The 18,699-nt window shown below is 40.9% G+C and overlaps 1 protein-coding gene and 1 long non-coding RNA gene across 2 annotated transcripts in view; one reads left to right on the forward strand and one right to left on the reverse strand.

The window, feature by feature from the left end:
• Nucleotides 1-330: 330 nt before the first annotated feature.
• On the reverse strand, nucleotides 331-8,495 carry LOC146666555 (uncharacterized). The gene is made up of 2 exons (XR_014912782.1): nucleotides 1,103-8,495; nucleotides 331-1,006 (listed from the first exon to the last, which is right to left on the reverse strand). It is a non-coding gene; the product is annotated as an uncharacterized LOC146666555 (long non-coding RNA).
• Nucleotides 8,496-9,797: 1,302 nt separating this feature from the next.
• Nucleotides 9,798-18,699, forward strand: part of jph3b (junctophilin 3b) — a 56,015-nt gene continuing 47,113 nt past the window's right edge. The window contains exon 1 of the mRNA XM_085414671.1: nucleotides 9,798-11,794. Coding sequence (XP_085270797.1) covers nucleotides 11,413-11,794 — 382 coding nt within the window. The 5' untranslated portion in view covers nucleotides 9,798-11,412. The remainder of the gene's footprint in view (nucleotides 11,795-18,699) is intronic.

The following is an 18,699-nucleotide window of genomic DNA, read 5'->3' on the forward strand; positions in this document are numbered from 1 at the left end:
ATGATTTTTAAGTGTTATGTAATTAATTACAGCAATTACAAAAACAATTTTTTAAAGTTCATTATTTAAAATATTAAGTTGCTGATTTTCATCATTATTATCATCATTTTAGCTTTCTCTTTTTTTTTTTTTTATTGTAATAGCTTTTAAGAAAGGAATTCATTCAACATTTTTTTTTATCAAATAACTTTTTTATTTTTTTAACAGTAGGCATTTCAACACTTTGTATTTAAAAAGTGAAAATAAACCAGAAATTTAGATTTATACCATCACAGCCAAGTTATAGAATATGCCTTTATGTATTTAACACCACAGAAACAAATGTGTTCAATTGGTAAAAAATCTACTTAGAAAACATTTTGTTGCAGTAATACTTCCATGCAAGTGTTCAGTAAATGTTAACTTTCAATGCCTACCAAACTTTACAAGATCTTGCATCTTTCTATTACACAATGTAGCAAACACCTTTAAGATCAATTTTACACATACAGGATTCAAAACAGTTAACAATTTTTGAAACAGAGTCAACATCTTTAACATAATGATGGTTCCATCAAGGTCAAGGAACAGCTTCTGAACAACTTCAAAAGTATATTTGCATTAGCTCAGATTGAGAGCATATATTATGCCCATGAGCAAAACACAGCACCTTGGGAAATTCTGGCCCTCCATTATTTTTGTTTCCTCCACCACAATGGTTGCAGTCTTATGGTTAGATCCAGGGGTGTACCGGTCACTGATGATGGCAGTTTTCATCACCTGCCTTAAGTTCTTTGGTGTCCCTGTAAAGCAAATTTTAAAAAATAGGTTAGTGAATTATAGATTAGACTTTTATACTTACTGAATCTTAATGAATTCAGATGATCAATGGAACACACACACACACACACACACACACTGCTGAATTACTTACACCAAACTCCATGAAAAGGTCCTCGTCCTTCTCTCCAAGGAAAGTGATAAGGCAGCAGATGGCTACTTCTCTGCGTGTTTCAATTGTATTGTGCTATTTAAGAAAAAATAAAGTGTGAGTATAAAATACATGGGTGACTGACAACAAAGTGCATTTCAAAGCTACCCAAAGTCTAAATAGTTGTCCTACCTCAAGAAGCATGTCCTTGATCTGCCTGATTCTCACTCCCTTAGCTCCTCCCCTTGATAAAATGACATCCATCAGTTTTGGGGTGCAATGGTCAAGTGTAGCCATTCAAGGCTTACAGTGGTTATTCTCTTGAACTCCTCCTTTATCTGTAGACCACACAAACAGAAGAATTAAACCTTGCAGACTATTAGCTATACTGCATTAATGAATGCTGTAATACATTATTTAAAGAGGATAGAAGTGATCTAAGGCTACCCCAAGTTTTGAGGGAACAAAAACAATCTTGGTGAAGACAAGGGAGACTTCCCCACCATAACCGTGGTGTAATCTCTAATGTTTTAGCAACCCTGTTTTTGCAGAGGTTTCGAATTTACACATTGTTCACTCCCAGCCCATTTTGTAAAAAATGTGTCCCAACTTAACAAAGCACTAATGACCCTAGATTATCACACTATACTAACTGCTTACATAAAGTCTTAATATTAAGTAGATTCACATTGTTAATGCCAGAATAATGCTATTTGAATGACATTAACAATATTTCACACAATCTGATTAAAAAAAAAAAAAAAAACCAAAAAAACAAAACAAAGATAGCTACAGCTCTTAAGATCAAGAACAATACTTACTTTAAGCTGTATCACAATACTAACCAAAATCATTTACAATGTAATATTACGTATAGGTCATGCAAGTTTTATAAAGACATAAAATAGGTGAGCCAGATGGAAAAAAGAAGCCTCTAGGTTATCCCTCTGACAAAACTATTCACAGTTTAAGGCTTCCAATTTTGGTAAAAAGAAAAACAAAATCAGCCTAAGATCGAAATTAGATTGCACTGTGTAGCAAAACTTTAACCACGCTTTTCCTAGCCACAGTTGCACTCTCTAGCTGAAGACTTTTGTCAAATGAAATTGTTTAGGTTTTTTTATTTAAGAAAAACAAAACCTAGAACATCAGGCTTGAGATATAAAGAGGCTTTTTGTGCCATTTCCATGGACTTTCACGCAGCATCATTCATTCCTTTTATTCCAAAGTCATAATTGGGTTGGTGTGCCCTCTGCAGATGGCTGTTGGCAACAAATTTTCTTTCTCTCGCTTTGACTGGGAAAAGCAAACAAGCTCAGCTGAGCCGGGGAATGACTGCATTTGAGGAGGAGGAGCAGAAGAGCAGGGAAAGGTGGAGAGAAAGCCGGAGTGTTTTACAGGAAGATGGCAAAAGGAAAGAGGAGTGAGGCATGCAGGGAAGGATGAGAGGGCAAGTGCACGATGTCAGGAAAGACATCAGTCACCGTGTGAGCACCAGCCTATCCCTGGGTGACCTATTTTATCCTCCGTCAGCATAGCAAACAAGGGATGAGAAGAGACTGATGAATAATAGAGGAGGAGATGGCTGCCTTCCTCTCGTTCACCCTCTCCCCTAGTGCGACCCCACCCGCCACCCACCCCTCTTTTTTTTTAATTTCAACTGCGGTACAAAAAAAGATTTTATAAATAACTTAAGAGATTTTTTTGGGGTGTGCTGCTGACGTGGGGGGCACGTAGCGTGCAGTCGTCAGAGATACGTCAGCCGTGAGTGTGCGCGAGAAAGACAGAAACTTGTAGAATGTGAGTGCATCAGTTCGAGGCAGAGGGATATTTCTGGATATTTCTGTTCTCGCTGTACATTAAATTGCAAAAATAGACGTGCAGGGTTTTCATTCAGTCGTTTCAAAAATGCACACTTGTGTAATGATTGACCACGCAGAGGAGCACTCTTATTGATTGCTTGGAGATATCACCCACTGTATGTACCGAGCAGATTGTGAGCAAACAGTGAGCTGCTGGATGAGGTTGCCTAACAGCGAGGAGAAACGGGTTTAGAGACAGATGTGGGTTTCTTTACTTTACCATCAATGTCTGAGCCAGTATGGAGGAACTGGCCTCTGACATTCCTAATGGCTGAAATTTATATCCCCGGAGCATTTAAGGAGTCATAATTCTCACTATAACGCTGACACACATGAGTGAAACCATGCTCGCCAAAGCCGTTTTCATACAGGCGCTGCAACTGCACACTGACTGCAATAGAAAGACTAAAATAGATTTTTTTAAAAACTGTAATTTGTTGTGCTTTGCTTCTTTTGAAGCTACAGATATCAGATATCCCTAATATGGCCATCTGAGCACAGAAGCTCCACCTACCTGCTATTAAACCCTTCTGATTGTGAGGAGCAGCCAATCACAACAAAGCTGGCTTAAATCTGGGGCGTTACGAGTCTTGCTAAGCTAGAATAAAAATAATGAGTTGGAAATAAATAAAATGAGAACTTTAAATGTGGCTGGAGCTAGAGTGACCAGATGTCCTCCTTTGTGTGGGACTCCACACCATTTGTGTTCCTTCTCCTCTGTCCCACATTATCCTGAGGTAATGTCCCACATTATGAATGGTTACGCAGCACAAGCTCTTTTCTAAAATCTGGCTTTTACCCAGTGAGTATGGAAGGAAGGCATTTATTATTAGGAAGAGGAAGGTTAACCTGTCTAATCACTAAACAAAGGTGTGACAGTCTGTGATACATTCCTGGATAAACTATTATTTAACATAAAAATTTAAGATTACCGCTCAGCATTGCTGACATTTCCCACTTTGTCCCACATTTTTTTAAATGAGTGAATTAGCTGGTGGGGCCTTGTGGACTTAGCTAAATTATCCTTACATCAACCTGCATATAAAGATAACAAAATATGAATATCTGCTGTCTTGCTTTGACTAATTAATTTGCAGTTAATGTGAACCCTGTTTGTACTCCAAGTTTGGAGTTGAAGTGGCCAATCTCCACCCCTCACCGTCTGAGTGCCACTTTTATTCAGGGCTCCTCTTCATTCACTCAGTCTTCCTCCTCTCCTCACCCCATGACATTATCCGTGATTAAGCCAGTGCTGTAATTGAATCTGTTCAAATGATGTCAAGGATTTGTGAACCTTCGTTACTCTTTTGCTTCCAACTTCTCTAAATCCTAATCCATTTGTTGTGGTCAGGAAATCACACCAACCCAGTCTCACTCTGTTGCCCGCTCACCTGCTCACCTTCAGCCTTCCCCCACCTTTGTCTCTCTGTCTGCTGTGTTTAGAGGTCTAAGCCTTAATCCCTACCCTCAGTGATTTTATTACCATAATCTGGGTCAGAATTGGCTTAGCTCTCATAGACACTGCCATGCGGAAGGACAAAGACAACAGCAAAAGGACAGCAGTGTGAAGAAAGTGAATGGGAAAGGAGGACGCGATAAGTCTTGTAGGAGAAAGTGAGAGACACAGGTGTGAATGTATTATGTTTTACATCACACATTGAAAATGAGCCACACTGGCATTAAACATTACATCCACTTGGAGGTGTTAAGTTCGCTGAGGTACACTTGAGGCAGAAATCACACAGAGAAGAAAGAACAGCGCTTCGAACCCCGGCCAGCATAGTGGACGAGTCAGCAAAAAGGTCAGCAAAGAACAATTTTGGTTTGTTAGAACTGAATCTAAAGTAGAAAAGGCTCTGTAGTGTCTGCCAGTGTTTTATGGTTTTCAAAGTTTTCGGGAGCAGCTCCTCTACCTGCAGCCTTTCAGATGTCAGCAGGTTCAGTGGTTCATACCTCTTGCCTCGTGAGCTGCTTATGCTCCATTGAAATCGCTTTCCTCACCCTGAGTGTGATGTTATGTAACAAGTGACACAAAGACATGGCCAAGTGGAGCGTAGCCCCAGCTGTCTTGGCTGCAATATCACAGAGAAGAAGTTGAATCCCGCTGGAACCAAACTCGGAGACGCAACTCTATGGCGTTATTTTTGTGACACTATTCTGAGCGCACGTAAAAAAAAAAAAAAATTGAGCGCATGTAAAAAGAAAATTTGCAGGTGCAAGTGTTGCATTTTGAGGAGAAATTTGTTTTGAGCTAAGAAAAGCTCAATTTGAGTGAACAAAATTCATTGCTGCGTGCAAAAAATGTATTTCAGTGTTTGCTATTATCCATACATACAATAGCACAATAGGATATTGCGTTTCGTCATTTCGAGCTGGTTGGAGACCAAAACAGCCAATCAGATTTTTTTGCAAGTCTGTGATTAGCTGGTTTTGTGGCACAAATATAATGGTGTACAGGAAGAGTTGAGCGCGCACAGGCAGAAATGTTGAGAGCGCAAGCAACACATAGCGAGCGAGCGCAAATGCAAAAACTGAGCGAGAGGGGCTGCTATTGTGTGTGTGTGTTTGTGGATAATAGCAAACACGGAAATACATTTTTTGCATGCAGCAATGAATTTTGTTCACTCAAATTTAGCTTTTCTTAGCTCAAAATAAATGCAACACTTGCACCTGCAAATTCCTTTTACGTGCGCTCATTTTTTTTTTACGTGCGCTCAGAATAGTGGCACAAAAATAACGCCATACAACTCTTTGGAGTGGCCAAAGTTGGTACAGCACTTCATACAAGGCACCCATAAATATTACAGCAAAGCAAAAAGGAATGCTTTTCTTGGTACTTTACATGCCATTGCACACAAACATCTAATATTTTTAGCATTTAATATACCCCCATCCAAAAACACAAGAAAGAAAACAAACAAAAGGTAAAACCACATCTCTAGTCCATTCTGCAGCAGTTAGCTTAGCCTCAGTGAAGACCACGAGAAAACCACAGGAACTGAGGAAATTAAGCCAAAAATGAAATAACCCAAAGTGTATTCCTCTAGTTTTATTTATAGCTCATCCACCTGGATATTGGGTCTTAGTTATGGGTATCCCAATAGTGAGAGCTGTAGTCAATCTGCTCTGCTATTTAGCTAGCCACCAATCTGCCTTTATGCTGTGCTTGTGCTACTGTTGTCTTTTGGAGGATTTCTAACGGCCTGTTGTGTGGTCCAGTCTGTCCAAGGGACATTGTGCTTCAGTTTTAGTGAGTAAAATTAAACTATTTCATTAGTTTTTTGAGTATCAATAATTAGCAGATATGAGTGTCTGTGTGTTTGCTAACTGAGCTAACTAGTATTAGTGTATAACTTAGCGCTCCAGCCTTTGAACAATACATATGGTTACTTCTGACTCCAGGAAATTAACAGCTATAATGATGTTGAAAGCTTATGGCTCCAAAACCAATCAATGGCCACATCCACGTTTTATATATGCAAGCAGTACATTGAAGTTCTTCAGAAGCTCCAGCTTCAGCTGCAGGTCCACACACGTTTGCATATCAGAGACTAAGAAAAGCACTCTAGCTAAGCACACAATGCACTTAAATGAAATAATTAAATGACACTGTGTTTCACATTAATTAGTCTGTGTCTCCCTCCTGCTACAGAGTAAACCGGATTCTTCTGAACCCAGCATGAAGCCTCTGTAGGTGCTAGTGAGCATTACTGATATTATTATGGGTAGATTAATCGAATTTCATCATTAAATTGGAATCCTTTTTTAAGAAAAAAGTTATAACTGTAATGCATCACCGAGTTATTCATTACTTCAAGAGATTGCATTATGACAGATTTGATTAGATGTTGCTTTATGATGATAAACATATGAGAAAAATGAGAGCCTGAAATTGATTACTCCTCTGCAGATTTCCAGATTTCTTAAGGCATTATTAATTTGAGCTGTTTATGTTAACATCTGCAACAGAAATGGAGCAGAAACTGAAATCGATTATAGAATACATACACATCCCTGGCTTTTTTTTTTCTATGCCTAGGTACTTTTTAACCTAACCTTCACACACTCACACTCTGATGGATGCATCCAGGGCATCTCAGGGTTTGGCATCTTTAGAGATACTTCAACATCTAGATTGAAGGAGCCAGAGCTTGGACCACCCTCTTTCTTAACAGTAGACACCCACCCTCTTCCTCCTGAGCCACAACCGCCTTTAAAGGAACATAGAAGACAGGATATGCAGCATATTGCAAGTTTGGCACACGGCTCAGGCAGCATCGAGAGATTACTGACGACCTGTCTGTAAAAATAAAGAAAAGGCAGGAAATTAAAATGACAAAAATGAAAAATGCTAATAATAGAAAACAATAATGGGATGCTCCCAGCGCTCCCATTGAAACAGATTACCTTCCAGCTTAGTGACAGATCCGACACCAAGGCAATATACAAAGGGCTGAACATAATCATGCAGTATACAGAAGCATCACAGAAGACGTGGTGGACATGTAAGGAATAAAAAGAGTCTGCCGATTTATTCAAACATGGAACAAGACAGCTTTAATGGAGCACTGTAACAAAAAATAATTTCCCCCAGGGATCAATAAAGTATTCTGATTCTGATTCTGATTAATTTCTCATTAAGCCCACAGAGAAACACTTTTCCTGGGTGAAATCCCCAGTGATGGCACCATCATCTTAACGCTTCACACCTGTGCATCTTTATGCCAACAACCACACAACACATCTAAATCCACCTGGTTGTGTTCTTACAGTTAACTTGTGACAGTCCATGTGACAGCATTTGTATTGGTCGTGACGACAAATTTACTTGAAATCTGTTTTCAAATCTCTAGCGCATTTCTTAGTAGCGCAACTTGTTGCTGGTACGCTAGCTACCTCTCACAGTCCAAAGGTTTGCGGTTTAAGTTAAATGACAAATTGGCTGCATGTGTAAGCCTGAGAGTGTGGAGTCGTATGTCTTTGTGTTAGCCCAGCTACGGATCATAACCTGTACAGGATGTACACCAACCTTAGCCCTATGATAGGTGGGAATTACCATTGATAATTGTGAGTAGTTGAAAGTTGATTAAAACTGTGAACCAAAACATGTGGCTCAATATTTAAGGTCTGACTCTCATTATCCACTGGAGCACTAATTATGTGTCATTAAAAAAACTGCAACACTGAGCAAACACTGTCCCCAAAGACACAGTTGCCAAGGAAGCAGAAGAACACCATATCAAAGATGATCTGGGTAAATTTGGTTATCCCAGCTGAGCATTTGTCAAAGTAGAGAAGACACCTAAAGAAAGCTCCAGGCGATTCAAGACAGAAGAAAAAGGAAAAAAACTGCCTGAGTGAAAACCATATCTGTGATCCTGTGTCTGTCAGCTGGGTGTATTTTTAAAAGGCTCGATCTCTGTGGTTTATAAGCCCCAAAACATGCTACACAAGAAATTAGTCCACCCCAGGGCAAGCCGGCCGTTTATGTAATAAGCAAACAATCATCTTTGAATTGAAGAGTGGACCTAAGAGTACATCTTTGAACATCTAACTATGCTTTGATTGCAGCCATTCATCAATTCTCTTTGTATAGCGCACATGGCCAGTGATTAATGGCAATGACAACTTTGCATATCAGTGATCTTGAATCTGATCTCATGACTTATTGCTATGTAGGGGTGCTGGTGTTGATCATTAGGGAGCTATGCGTTTTTATAGGGTTGTGGAATCTGCTGTCAAGTGAGACTGAACTCGTGTCCAGATGAACTGAATGAAACTCCTAGGATTAGCTGTGATAGGCTCCAGCCCACGTAACTATATGTCCAATAAGGAGAGATCCTTAAAAGAAGCTGAAAGTTTATTGATATACAGACAATGCTATTTGGCTATAAGCCTCTGATGGCCCATCACAGCAGAACACAATCGCAGCAGTGATCGGAATTAGGGAAGGATAATCAGAGTCTAGGCACCGGTGGGGAAGAAGATAAGATGGAGGCTTGGATGGAGCACTGAGTGACTTGTGTTTAGGCGGAGGTGGGTTGCGCCACAAGTGAGAATCAAAGATGAGCAGTATGATTTAAAGTATGCAGAGTGGAGGCTGATTGGCTTGAAGAACCAGGGCAGAAAGATGGCTGGGCTAGAGCGATAATGTCAGAATTGAGTTCTGCTGTGTAAATGGTCTGTATTTGTATAGTGCTTAACTAGTCCCTAAGGACCCCAAAGTGCTTTACACATTCAGTCATCCACCCATTCACACACTGGTGATGGCAAGCTACATTGTAGCCACATCCACCCTGGGGTGCACTGACAGAGACAAGGCTGCCAGGCCCTCTGACCACCACCAGAAGGCAATGGGTGAAGTGTCTTGCCCAAGAACACAAAGACCAAGACTGTCCAAGCCGGCGCTCGAACTGGCAACCGTCCGATTACAAGGCAAACACCCAACTCTTGAGCCACGAGCCCTGTAGGTCTTTGATCCACTGCGTCCATAAGTGGTTTATCCTCTGCGTGGGCTGCCTTCAGATTGCCTGTTTGATGAAATACTATCCATCTCTACAGTGTATAGAAGTGGAAGTGATGTAAAGAACAGACTAGCAACCAAACACCCTAAAAAGCAGACAGATTAGTAAATACAAAACTTCCTTATTGCACTTAAGCATAAGCTTCATTTGGATAAATAGTTAAGAAAATCGATGGATTAATGATTATTTCTTCAAGGCTATATTCTACAGAGCCTGCAGTGTCAGAGAGAAAACCCCAACAATCTAATCCTCTTTGAGCGATTACTTGGCAACAGTGGGAAGGAAGAGCTCCCATTTAACAGGAAGAGCACTGAGATCAGGGAGGGGGATTAATTTTGGCATGAATCTTTGGGGGATGAAAGAGAGACCACAAAGGACAAACAAGGCAAACAGAAACTACCCAGTAGACAAAAAGTTAATGACATGGAATAAACCATCCTCAGGACTTTTAGAATCAGTATCATCATTCAGGCCAATAAAATTAGAGATAAGCCGAGATAATGATAAACAGTCTAAAAAATAAAGCTACAGATGAGGGTGGCAATAGAAAGTTGTGTGTGGCGTTTCTATCTCTTTAAGAACTGGATTGTGCTATTGAGCAGGGAAGGAGGGGGGTTGTGGCTGCATTGGAACAGTCCTCTCTAATGAGCAGATTTTCTGAGAGAGAGAGAGAGAGAGCTACAGAGATCCAGCCGTAGGAGGAGAAGAGATTGTAAGACCAAGGCAGCAGGCAGGCTGTGCGTCAGCCGGCACTCCATAGGGAAACATGGAGACGAGCAGGCGATGCTGAAGAGGACAGAGCGCACCTTAACAGGATCATATAGATGGATGGTATTTAATCAAACAGGCAATCTGAAGGCAGCCCACGCAGAGGATAAACCACTTATGGACGCAGTGGATTAAAGACCTACAGTCAGACTGAGAGAGAGAGAGGAAGACGGGGAATAGAAGAAGAGAAATTAATCAGTTCAGTTATTTATTTTCATTGTCTGTGTGTGCGCACTTTCTGTCAGAAGGAGTGTGTGTGCATATGTGTGTGTGCCTGCATATAGTGTATGCGTGCATAAGGCAGGAGACTGCATTGCTGCTCTCCGGCACCACAGGACAGACGAAACAGGCAGCCAAGCAGATTACATTCTGTGTTTTTCCCATTATTTCTGTCTCTCTCCCTCTCTCTATGCATGTGTGCGATCCCTGGCTGTGCAGCAAAGCGCAGTATATGTGTGTGTGTTAAAGCTGAGAATGAAGTCTGGTGTGAGCCACAGAGTCTCACTTTAAATATTTTTGTCTGATCGTCAACAACAGACTTGGAGAAAAAGAAAAATCTGAGGAGGAGAATCTTTTTTTTCCTTTTTGTTTTTTTTTTTTTTCTTCTTTTGTCAAATATCATGTCACCGCTCCAGCTGAAGCCTCTGTGCTGATCAGGGTGGCGTCTATGCTGGAGGCTCGGAGGTTTGAAGGGCTGCCACCGGGAAAACTTCTCGGCTCTACACCCCAGAGAGGTGGAGGCATCATCAGGTAGGAGGTGGCAGATTGAGTGGGCCTGAGCGGAAGGCAGGCGAGAGAGTAGGAGGAAGAGTTCTGCGTTTGTGTCGTAGACTGTGTAGGCAGGCCGATGGCAGGCCGGCGGAGCTGCCTCATGGATTAAACTTCTGCTGAGGGAGAATAATGGCAGCTCTGGCCCTACTCTCCTCCTCTCTCACCTGGAAAGGCCACAGAGAAGCTGGAAAGTGCTAGCCAAAGCTACAAAGAGCCCACGAAGAGGATGGAGTGAACAGCAACCTGCTACCTTTCCCCAACAGGCCGGGAGAGCCCTGACACAGCTGTGAGGGGCCACGTTTTTTTGTTTGTTTGTTTTTTTTTTAGTCCACCTCATTTCCAATTCTTCCACACCAAGCTAGTGGGAAACTGAAAGTGGCCTATCTTGATTCGTGTGGGAGTTCACTCCCTCCCACTCCCTCCTTCACCTCCTTACCCCTACCCTCACCAACCTCCAAACTCCGCTCCATGGATTGGTTCTAGCACCAACCTGTCCTTTTTCCTTCCTTCTTTTTTCTTTTCTTTTCTTTTTCTTTTTGTCGAGGCTTCAGGGGAATTGCCAAGACCTGTTTCATGCATGTCCACTGGCGGCAGGTTCAACTTTGACGATGGGGGGTCATACTGCGGAGGGTGGGAGGAGGGCAAGGCGCACGGTCACGGGATCTGCACTGGACCCAAAGGCCAGGGCGAGTACTGCGGCTCCTGGGCCCATGGGTTTGAACTGCTGGGTGTCTACACTTGGCCCAGCGGGAACACCTACCAGGGCACCTGGGCTCAGGGCAAGAGACACGGTGTGGGCGTTGAGAATAAAGGCCGCTGGGTGTACAAAGGCGAGTGGACGAATGGCTTTAAAGGACGCTATGGCGTGCGGGAGAGCACGGGGACAAGCGGGAAGTACGAAGGGACGTGGAACAACGGCCTGCAGGACGGATACGGAACAGAGACGTACTCGGATGGAGGTAAGAACTATAGGAGATACAGAAGGACAGATGCATTGTGGGTGTTTTGGGAGTTGGTTTGCGTGTGGCAGAAGGCACACCACTCAGTTCCTGTCAATGAGCGATATTTGACAACTGTCCTCTGTGAAAACAGCCTCTTACTGGTTGATGATTGACAGGCCGAGAGCAGATGCACAGTAGGAGGAACTTTTCTAAAGGTTTTCTAGGGTCATCCTTTCTTCTATCACGCCTTGTTAACACACACACATGCTCATGCTGAGGCAAGAGGTCGCGCCAGGACAGCTTTTGAAAATGTACTTGCTCTCATTTTCTGTCTCTGATTCCTCCTTTCTCTGTCTTTCTCCTCCTCTTCCTCGTGTCCTCCCAACCCTCAACTTTCAATTCAGCTGCTGAGGACACTCTGTGTATTTAGAGTCCTTCAATTCAGGCCACGCAGTCTTAAGGGATGAGTGAAAGGTTAGAGGGATGGAAGAGGACATCAGCTCCCAAGTAACAAGCCCCAAAAACATTGCTGAACAGAGGACAGACATTGCATTTGTGCACTTTTTCATAATTTCCTAGTTACCTAAAATTTGAACTAGTTTGTATAGGACAGAAGTTTTTAATCCATCTTGCACTTGACCTGGCTGCAGTATTTGCTTTTATAGGGAGGGATATTTTCTCTACTTGTATTAATGGGCTTGAATTGCTGGAGGAAAGTGCTATCAGAAAAGATAGATTGCTAATGCATGTTTTTCTGTTATACCAGATGCACCAAAACTACTCGTAAGTCTTATATTTTTGGTGTTTCTTTTCAGGAGATTAAGCAAGCTTTTAAAGGGTCTTATTTTCAGACGTTTGAAGGCTTAATTTTACCCCTGAAGCCAGAAAAAAGTCCCAAAAAAATACATGAAATCTTTCCCACTGTTCTTTTTTTTCCTGTTTCAGGACCACGGACAGTGAATAATGTTTATCCAGGAAAAGTAACAATCAGAAAGTAAATTAAAAGTTGGGAACCGGTTGGAGGTCAGTCTTGTGATTTCCAAATGGTGTGCAGTTACCACACAGCCTTGGTGGCAGCAGCGTTCCAGATTGAGAATTGCTGGTTAGCACAAAAATAAACCGACTGTTCATCAGTGTACACATTATTAGTATTCCAGTCCCGCTGGTGCTTTTCCCCCTCCACTTTAAGCCATTACAGTAATTTCCCCTGCTTATTAAAACTGGCCCTACGCATCTACAGTCATGTTAGTCAGTCACATGCTGCAATAAATACGAAAGTCAGCATCCTGATATCTTTATGACAAGGGAAATGTAACGTTTATATTGTTTATCATTCTTTATTAGCATGTTAACATGCTATAATTTACTGATTAGCAATAAACCCAGTGGCATATGGCTTATCTCCCCCCAGTTTGACCAGAATAACTATATTAAAATACTTTTTAATTGGAATTTTGATCCAAGGAATAAAAACTATCATTGTAAATCTGTGGAGCCCATAAATACATTCACAGTTTGATGCTATTCCATCCAATAGGTGTCAAAATATTTAATTTTATGATGAAATGATAATCATAAGAGCCACTAGCATGACTACAAACACAGCCAATATCAGCACACTATTTGTGCCGAACACCCAAAAGCATCCATCAGTCTGCTAGGGACACCAGATGAAATGTTGGTCGCTTAAATGCATGAAATATGTCTGTGTTTGAAAAAGCAAAACATGTAATTATACATTTGATTCTTCTTCTTTCATTTGTAAAGTCTTCCAAATCTGCATCACAATTGCCTAGAAAATGAAATCAGTTGCATGTTGAGTCTCTTAGGTTGTGACTTAGTTCAGTCGCTGTGGGTGTGACTGCACATGCATACACTACATTGCATGCATGTGCAAAAACTGCACAGCCATGAAATCTGGTAGTATGTGTGTAAGTATGGAGCTGACAGTAGCATACGTGCCGCTAAAGCCTCGTTACATAACTCTACAACTACCAGGCCGCATTACACTGCTCTTCACGACACACAAACACACACAGTCCTGAGCAGCCCGATAAAATCCGCAGACCAGACTGGTTTTAGGGGTTGATTCGGTACAAAGGAGAATAATTCGGCTTGATAGATGACCAGACAGATGGACGGACTGACAGAGGGAGGCATAGATGATTCAACAGATGTACAGATTAATGGATGAATAGATCACTTATATGATGAACTGAAAACTGAGAGATGGCTCACTCGGTGGATAGATGATTATCGTGATTGTTATGAGAGATACTCTCTAATCAGGAGGCGAGTGAGATCATTAAAGAAAGAAAGAGAAAGACAAAAATGGGCCTTTCAGAGAGGGATATGTTGGAGCGTAACTGTATCATTTGAACCCACATACAGTAAATGCAGCAGAGATTGGCCTAGTTACGCGTGGTTATCTAGCTCCAACAGTACACAGTGTCCTTATTATAACAGCATGCATCTGTTCTTTTTATAGATCTGTGAGGTAATAAAACTAATATGTTTTAATAGAGGAAGTAACCATTGATGCTGGTGCAGAATTTAAGAAACAGAAAACAATAACCAGAAAAAGATAAATAGTTCAGTAACCAAAGAAGAAATGCGAACATGAATCTTGCCTTCCTGCGGCCGAATGTGTTCCTGACTTTACTTGTAATTATAAACCTGCATCAGCGCCTCCATAGTGTAGTGATGAACACATTTGCCTCACACACAAAAAAGATGCCCAGTTCAAAACTGGGAGGAAACAAAATCCCAGCCTCAGTGGGTAACACGCTAGTATGACTCCTAGGGTTCCTCCCAAGCCTGGATAAATGTGAATGTCAACTAAGAAGAAGCTGGTGGAGCCCAAAAGTTGTTTGCACCAAAAAAACGATATTTTCTAGCTGTCCGGTCTGTGTGTAAAGAGAATGTGAGCTTTTCCTACTTGCGTTCTATCCTTTTCCTATTTTCTAATCTGTGCTAATGCAAACTTATATTGACATGTGTAAATTGCTTCTTCGAATGCAAATGCTGCATAAATAATGTGTAAAAATTACTTGTTTTAACATCACTTTGGAAGAAGACATGCAGCACAGTTCAGTCCGTTTTTTTCCATTATCCAAGTTGTACAATCACTTGGATAAGTGACTGTACAACAGGTATTTTCTCGGCAAATGAAAGATACAGTAGAGGCTATTCAGAGAACATGAAAGCTATCAGAAAATAAAGTGCAGCTCAATATACAGACAGTATTCACAGAAGCAGCAAAGTTAATCTGTCCATCAGGTTTTTCTACTTTCATTCGAGCGGCAGTCGAAGGCTACATCCTGAACTGACATCACAGTGTCCATGTCATGAATAGGGAGAGTAGTCAAAAAACTTTTATTTTGAAAGTAAATCTCCAAGGAAATTACTAGCAATCACGATATATATAATCTGCTATGTATCAAATAAGGTTTATCCTTACACTTAACACTTATCCTGAGAACCCGGTGGTTGACGAGGCATCACTGCTTTCAGGGCTGAGTGAAAGGGGCCTGAATGACTTGACCCTACACTGTCACAATTATTGTGACATGTCTAAAATATCGGACAAGTTAACGTCACATAGTTAGTTGTCATGTGACTGCAAAACTTTAATAAAGTCTAAAAAAGAACATGAATCTTATACAGTGTCAGAAAACCTGGGACTTGTCAGTCCTTTTTGCCCCTCAGCCATAAAAGGGTTATTGGTGTCACGTGGACACCCAAGTTTGTGAAGAAGATATAGGAGTTTAAAATTAATACCATAGCTGTTAATTTCCATGAAAAAAACACGAGCTTAAACTATGCCAGGTCTAACTGTTGTTGCTTATTAAGACAGCTTAAATGTGATTTTAAATGTTTAGCTTAAAGCTGAAATAATCATTTTCCTTCATTGGTTTTGTGATACGGTCCAGTGCAGAGCGCTTCACAGTAAAATCTGCCTTACAGACTCACAGCTCAGTCATCTCCAGAGCAATATGAGCCAGAAGCCACAGCATTCAAAGATGCTCTGCTGCCTACATACTTTTGAAACACGCTGTGCAATTTGAGTCAGCTACACTTCCCCTCCAACTCCACCTGATGCCAAATTTCTAGGAAACACTCCTCCTCCGTCTCTACCGCTGCTGTTTAGTTTTTCTCTTCGTTACTCTCCCACGTCTGCCAGCATCCCTCTCTCCTCTCCTCCCACCTCTCTCCTCCCTCCCTCAATTTGCTGCATTTCCACTGAGCTGCGCTGTACAGTAGGGTTTCCATAGCAATGCTCACTGACATGCAGCAGGTCACTGTGTCACGAGGGACTTGATGTTCCTCGCTGCTATTGGCCGCCCAGCCGGCTCTGCCGAGCCTGGATTGGCTGGTTTGGCCTTCCGGGCTAATGTTGTTTACTGAGAAGAAGAGCTAAGCTGACTGATTACCAACCACATAGAGAGAGAAGGAGAGAGGGAGTGGAGTAGAAAAATGAAAAGAGAGCAGTAGACGGATTCAGTAATCACTTTAGTGAGAGTTGAAGTCACAAAGAGAGATTACAGCTGTCACTGTGTACAACAATGCTAACTGCTAGAGATTACAGCAGTAGTGGTGAATATGCTATTGTCAGAGATGTACAAACTGACCTAAAAATTCCCCTTTCCAACTTATGTGAATATGAAATGTCAAAAAGACAAGAAAAAGCACGAGAGCATTCATATCATGGCAGATGCTCAATCACACGAGGTGTGCGGCCGCTCACAAGTATCTCTGAACCTCCCTCATGTCCTCCAGCTGTTGGTAAATATGCTAAATCTGATTTATAATTGTTCTAAATTAACACACCCTGCTAGCCTGCTAAAAGCCGCTATCACTGCTGTAATTATTCTCGCTCTGGCCGTGTTATGTAAGCATAATAAATCCGCATAATAAATAATAAATCCACTTATCTTGTTTTAAACTCACCCTGCAACGGTAGGTGGGCCAAATGAGATCAAAAACCTGTTTCCTTTGGCTCGCTGATTAGTGAGACATGCATTTTACAGGAAAAATAACAAGCATGTGTAAAAGAATATATTTGAGAGAATATATTTTCAGTGTGTGTGGGAGGAATCACTTCGGTCAGAAGTGCCACTCTGCTTTCTTTCACCCAGTCGGCCATGTAGTTAGCTCATGCCCTATAGCAACTCATGTAACCAGCATATAATGGACTTATTACACAGAATTATCTTAGACATGGCCAAGATAATGCTCGAGGTCTCAGACAACCCTAACAGGCTTACAACCGTGAGCACGGCTGAAGTCTTCTGAGCGTTGTCTCAGTCCCCGTCAGCTTCAGGATTGCTGTTTGCAGGAAAACCTTCACTTCTCGCCTCTGTGTGGAAGAGAGGAAGGGAAAAGCAATTCACAAACAGTTTGAACTCTTATTTGTGACTATGACAAGTCACAAGTAGGAATTGCATATTCAGACAGCCCTTTCCTCTCATTTGACTCAACTTAGTTTCATGTATTCTGTCCTTCTACTGTCTATTTTTATGATTAGTTTATTTTTAAGATTTTTTTGCTTTGTAAAATCTCATCAAAAAGAGAAATATTGAAATTTCCCAAATTCTGAGGCTTATCCTGTTGATTATTTTAGCCTTGAAAGAAAGTAAATTCAAAGGAAGTGTCATGCAAGTCAGGTGAATCCAGTATTTTACCTGCAATTCTTAGACTGTCCATTCGGATGAAGAAACATTTGAAACCAGCAGATGTTATGCATTTTGGTTTAAAACATTATAAGCAACGATTAAAGCTGTTTACAGATAAATAAATATTTCAATCATGTTATTTTGATGTCATTATCAAGGTAGGTTTGCTGTTAGCAAAGTTGCTGATGTTGGTTTGCTAGTGGTAGTTTTTAATAGCATTAGTTAACTTGTTAACTGAATGCTATTGAATGTGATTGGCCATCTCCTTTCATTTCTGCCTTCAGCATTTCTAGCAGCTATAGATTGTTTTTGACATGCTCACCTTTATTTGTGTAAACTGTATTTCTGTAAAAGCAGGAAGTCCTCAAGATAAATTCCTGGGAGGTCTGCAATATGATAGAAGGTTATAAGTCAAATCAAAGCATGTTATTTTCAAAATAAAAGCCCTAAAGTTGTGAGATACCTTTCTTATTTATTTATTTTTCAGTTGTTCTTTTGCAGTGCACAGTATTGATATCCTTTGTTATTTTATTTCCTCTTTTTAGAGAGAACACCTAAAAAATCCAAACAAGGTCACTAGAGGGTTAGTGATGATGTATGCTTTGTCCCATGGGATTTTTAGAATGTTGAGTTTTGTTTCAAGATGTTGTGTGGCACCATTGTTGTTTCCTTTTATTTTTTACTTTCATATTCACACACTCTTTGATTAGTTCTGGGTACCAAAACTACTTGGTTAGATTAGAAAAAACATTATATAAGTCACAAAGCTCAATTGTCCATCTGGCAAAGCTGTTAAAAGGATTAATCCTGGCTCTACAATGGAACTAAAAAACATGTAGGTATCTCACCATTTTACAGCCTTTACTGTAATATTACTACATTTATGGCTGAGGCCAAATGTAAAGTTAGGTCCATAGGGTTTTTTCACAGGGAAACTTTGTTTGGTTTTGTTATTTTGTTGTAATTGTGGTCTTTTTTAATGTGGATTTTAAATAAAACAATCAAGTGAATGAATTACTGACTTTAATTTCTTTAATTTAATTTCAGCTCCTGGGCATAGTCCCTATTTCCAGAAGTTAAAAAAGTTAAAAAAGTAATTGGACAAACTAACACAATTAAAAATTATGTTATGCAAGTCTAGAAGTCACAGACGTCAGCAAATGCTGAATTTCTTCCATTGTGATGCCAGGCCTTTACTTGCTGCTTGTTCGTGGGTCTCTCCTTCCAGTTTTGTCTTCAGTAACTGTA

This window comes from Rhamphochromis longiceps, linkage group LG7 (assembly GCF_057381845.1).
Source record: "Rhamphochromis longiceps isolate RC_006_pf linkage group LG7, R_longiceps_female_GT1.1, whole genome shotgun sequence".
NCBI classification, from domain to species: domain Eukaryota; kingdom Metazoa; phylum Chordata; class Actinopteri; order Cichliformes; family Cichlidae; genus Rhamphochromis; species Rhamphochromis longiceps.